This window comes from Penaeus chinensis, chromosome 9 (genome assembly GCF_019202785.1).
Source record: "Penaeus chinensis breed Huanghai No. 1 chromosome 9, ASM1920278v2, whole genome shotgun sequence".
Taxonomy (NCBI): Eukaryota; Metazoa; Arthropoda; class Malacostraca; order Decapoda; family Penaeidae; genus Penaeus; species Penaeus chinensis.
The window spans coordinates 36,891,358-36,896,357 of NC_061827.1; the positions used below are offsets into that span (position 1 = coordinate 36,891,358).

The following is a 5,000-nucleotide window of genomic DNA, read 5'->3' on the forward strand; positions in this document are numbered from 1 at the left end:
TATTTTGTCGACGAATGAGTATGTATAGAGAAAGATTATAGATTTCAGTAAGGTTTATAGATAGAAACAAAAAGGGATGTTAGCTAAATAGGTTTAAAAGAAAGTGCATTCCTCTTTTATTTTAGTGAAATGTATACTTCGTGAGGCGTTGGTTTCTTCACACTTTTCCGTTGGAAGGAATTCATAATGTCTATAATTCTTTTTCTTACTATTGCACAAGTGTTGTATACGGTCTAACCTTGTTTTATTTACGAATATATACAATTCGCTTTTTTTCACACGAAACCAAAATGAATTTATAAATGATAATATATCTTCGAAGAATGAATTTCAAATCCATTTTATGTTGGAAATGAATGTTCACAAAATACGTATGCTTATCATGTCCAAGAGCTAAATATTATGCCCCAGAGAACATTTAATACATTTTATATATCTTAAGCATGCTGATTAACATAAAATTTTCTTAACTGTTAAACAGAGATTTATATTTGCTTTCACAATCATCATAATAACATAACTACTATTACTCTCATTAAACACAATGCCATTTTATACTTCTTATAACAAGTACAATTAAGATAAATGGAGATAAAAAAAAAAAAAAAAAAGGAATCGAAAATTCAAATGTCAATAACTCAAAAGAAATTTCAATATAAATCTAATGGTAAAAAATCACTACCGAGGCGGCTAGATTATATATGTATTTGTATGTAGACCTTTAGACCTCTATAAGTACTTTGACCTTGTAGCTGCCGACCTGAGTGACCTTTTTTCATTTAAATAAATTATTTCTTTCTCTGTCTCTCTCTCTCTTTCTCTCTCTTTCTCCCTCCCTCTCTTTATCTCTCCCTTTCCCCATCCTGTCTCCATATTTTTTTCGCTCTCTTTTCTTTCTTTTCCCCCCATTTTTTTTGTGACAGAGCAAGTGATGATAAAAAATAAATATGAACTTTTTCTCGAAACCAAAGAAAGGTTTATTCACGTCTCGAAGGTTGGAAATATAAATAAATCTTTTTTTGTGTGTGGTGGCAGCGGTAGTATTGTCACGGACTTCCAAGGTTTTTCCTTTAATATTTCTGTTTTTTTTTTACCGCTTTTTATGTGTTGATTTGATATTAATATATCTCTTATTGTATCATCCTGATTATAAACTTGATAATCATGGTTATCTCATTTTTGTTTTTGACATTAATTTATCATATTTAGGTAATGCAGAAAATATTAATTAGAAAGTGTTCTTTGTAATGTAATGAAAAGAGTAATTGGTTTATTCCTATACATAGGATATTTGTAAATAAATAACAAAAAATAAACATGTAGAAATGAGGAAAGAGAAAACGGTGATAAAGAAAGGGAAAGAAATCTTTTAAACATATATATTTCTTTTTTTTTTTTTGTTTCCTTCGTGTTCCAAATTTAAACTTTCCCCTTTTCTATTCCATTTACATCTTTCTGTACAACTAAATGGAATTTCCTGTTGTTTTTTTTCTCTCTCTTTCTGCCTGTCTTGTATCTCGATTTCCTTCTTATATATATATTCTCTAGTGATTTCTTACATTCCCATTAGTCAATTTTATTATCTCCCTCTTTCTTTAATATCTTTCAATTATAAAATGACCTAATGTTCAACAATGACATTCAATCGTTGTTTGTCTCATGATTAAAATTAAGTTAAATCCAATACTCACTTTTTCTATCAATTATGCGTTGAAAAATGGCAGGCAGTTGATAATCTGTTTATGTTGAGATATTTGGTGTTATGACGTCCACTTAACACGAGTCATAGAACCAAATGGGGCTTGTGTTCTAAATACTCTTATTTCGTAAAAGGAATCCCTTTTCCTTTACTCAATCGACATCTTTACAAGTGGAATGAAAGGATGACTCGATTAGATTTGCCTTACACTCTCAAAACCAGCTACGTCTTCTGAAACGGAGGGACACCTTTGTGTGACATTTTTCAAACAAAGTTGTCCTGACGAAGCAGACTAGCTGATAGAGGTTTCCCAGATATCAGGTGCCTTTCTTTCCTGTGTGTGGGTGTGTGTGTGCTTGTGTGTAAGAGGTTTGTCCAAAAGGAAACCGAAGTTGAAAATATCTTTAAATTGATTGACAGAGACGTTCTGAAGCATTTAAAAGAGGTCAGTGCAAAGGATGAAGAGCAACACGAGGACATAAAATAGACCTCAATTTGATGCAAATGAATCGTTCCGTTTCTTTTCTTTGTCTCTTTATTTATCTCTATCATTCTCCTTTCCTCCCTCTCTCTCTCTCTCTCCCTCCCACCTTGTCTATTTTTTTTTTAAATATTTCTTTTCTTCCTCTTTTTTTCATATTTATGTGTCCTAATCAATTAATTCACCCACACACACTGCGTACTATCCTTCAAAACGGATTCTTGAAATGAAAGGATAGTTAGGTTAAACTGTAGATAAACACATACTAAAGGTTTCTTTGTTATACAGACCACGTACACATATTACTGCTCTTACTCTTCATTTGACAATCGCAGACTTCTACTAAATACAATTGATATGTTCAAATAAAACACTGTTAAAATTGGGACGAGTTTGATAAGAGTTCTTCATCGATCGTAGTAAAAAACACGAAAAATTGAGTTTCCATTTTCTCTACGCCTGATGAGGATATCTTTGTCTGATTCGAAACGTAACATCTTATTCCGTTCCTATTCCTGTAGTGTTTCGTTTTATCTGTGTGGACTCATTCGTGTATGTATTTTTTTTTTTGTTTACGAGATGTCATTATGGTATTACGAGTAACTGTATGAGTAAGTAATGAGTAATATATGATGACAGGTCTCAAGCTATTGTTTGAATTGTTCTTCTGAATCGCACAGTTTAATCATGTCTTTGGTGAAATGAAGAGATCTGTTTCTGAAAAAGGAAAGATATATTTATGTTATACAAGACAACTGACATGGTATCGGCATTCAGTACATTAACAATATTTTTTGCTGGCATTTTTATTTTTGGTATCGGTAAACACTATGAATTAATAATAATAAAAAGGCAAATGCCAACGCTTTCACTCTTTACACCTGCTACAGACACATAAACATATATAAACAACAAGTCATAACTCCTGAGGAATTGTTCACTGGAGAATTTTCATATTGCACTATGTAAAGCCACAATGCATACCATTACTCGAGTCGCACACTATAAGCACCTCCCTCATTGTATACATCCATGGGAGGTTCGTCATCATCATATGCACTGGCGAGAACCTGGAAGTTGTATGCACTTATAATTCTCCAGATATGTTTTTTTTTTACTTAAACAACACGACAGTGATAATATAAAGATTGGGCACTTTATACTTCACTCTCACTTATCGATAGCACAAATAAGAAAAACAAGTCGTCCACAGATCCACTGTGGAGATCAGTTCAGTCAGTGACAGTCAGAACCTGTCGCGGGAATCTTTCGATTCGAGAGGCACTTTTCCGCCCCAAGCACCTGGTTCCTCGAGGACGCAGCTCAGTTCGGCGCGTGGATGGCGTAGCGAAGGAAGTCCATAATCCCATGAGCGTAAGTGGTGGCGTTTTCTTTCGTGATTTTCTGCGTGTAGTAATCCAGAGAGTAGCAGAAGCGCCCACGGAAAGTCTGCAGCGTGTGCTGGCACAGAGTGGGCATGAAATGGCACGATACAGAGCGCAGGACAAGGGACACTTCGACCTCCTCGCCCGTGCCCGGGAAGGTCTGAGTCAGGTCGCCCATGTTGGTGACCGTGTAGTGGCCGTCGTTGGCGGAGGGCAGCCGTAGCCACGCCAGCCACGCGTTGTGGCGGATCAGGATGATGAGGCGCTCGCTCATCGGCTGCAGCGTCAGCGCCCGCTTCGATTCGGTCAGGTGGTATTTCAGCCTGGCGTGGACTTGCCTCGCGTACTTCCAGAAGGCCTTCTCGTCGCCGGGGCCCGTCGGGAAGCTCACGTCCAGCAGGGAGATGTGGCACCCGAAGCTGTTGCTCTGCTGCTCCTTCGGCCAGTATCTCCGCATATTAACCGCCTGCGACGACCACAGGTCGGTGGTTTTCAACCGGCCGTCTTGCGTCATCATCTTGTACATGGTGAGGTTGGCGGCGGCGGTGAACGCGGAGTTGAGCGTCACGCCCTCCATCTTGCAGCGCCGGAGCAGCTTGCGGGTCGTGTCCTCGTCGAGCTCGTGGTGGATCATGCGCGTGGCCGCCTCGTTGCGCGAAGGCATGGGGAAGCGGCTCGTGAAGTTTCGCACCGGGATGCCGAAGGTGAGGATGCACGTGTACAGCCGACGCAGGAACATGTAGACGAACAAGAAGTAGGCGCCGATGCGATCAGCCAGTCGGTCTTGCAACGGGGGGGCGAAAGTGCCCTCTTGACACATGTCGATCTCCTTCCCTTGCACCAGGTCGTTCAGCACCTTCAGGAACACCTTGCAGAACTTCATGTTGGTCGTCCCGTCGCTCACGTTGTGGTGGAAGCCGAAGAGACACGCATACTTATACTTCAGGTTGTGGTTGTCATCTCTCACGCCCTGCTCCTGAGGGGTGAGCTTGATGAACCGCGTGAACCACAGGGGGCCCTCCTTCACGTTGTAGCGGCGCTTGAGTAAGGTCTCCACGGCTGCCTCCACGTCCTGAGTGTCCAGCTCCTCCACGTTCACGATCTCCCGCGTCATTTCCTTCCACCAGAGCCGCCCGTCGCGCTCGGCCAACTCCATCCGCAGGTTGGGCATCTTCCTGTCGTGCGAGAGCAGGGTCAGAAAACGAAAATGTACACTATAGTATATTCAATATTCTTACATGCATGTCACACTGTGCTCATGATGTCATTAATAGTTACCGTAACTGCGATAGGAATTATATATACATATAACGACATGTTCACAAGGTTGTAGCGATTGCATGACATTATCTGAGTAAATTAAAGTAATGTTAGAAATACTGGCACAGAGAGCTGAAGCAGTTTCCTCATAAAAAAGAGAAAGTTTATTTTCTTT

General features: G+C 39.8%; 1 protein-coding gene across 1 annotated transcript in view; it reads right to left on the reverse strand.

The window, feature by feature from the left end:
* Positions 1-2,894: 2,894 nt before the first annotated feature.
* The window catches only part of LOC125028799, an 11,005-nt gene continuing 8,899 nt past the window's right edge, over positions 2,895-5,000 (reverse strand). The window contains exon 3 of the mRNA XM_047618299.1: positions 2,895-4,740. Coding sequence (XP_047474255.1) covers positions 3,504-4,740 — 1,237 coding nt within the window. The 3' untranslated portion in view covers positions 2,895-3,503. The remainder of the gene's footprint in view (positions 4,741-5,000) is intronic.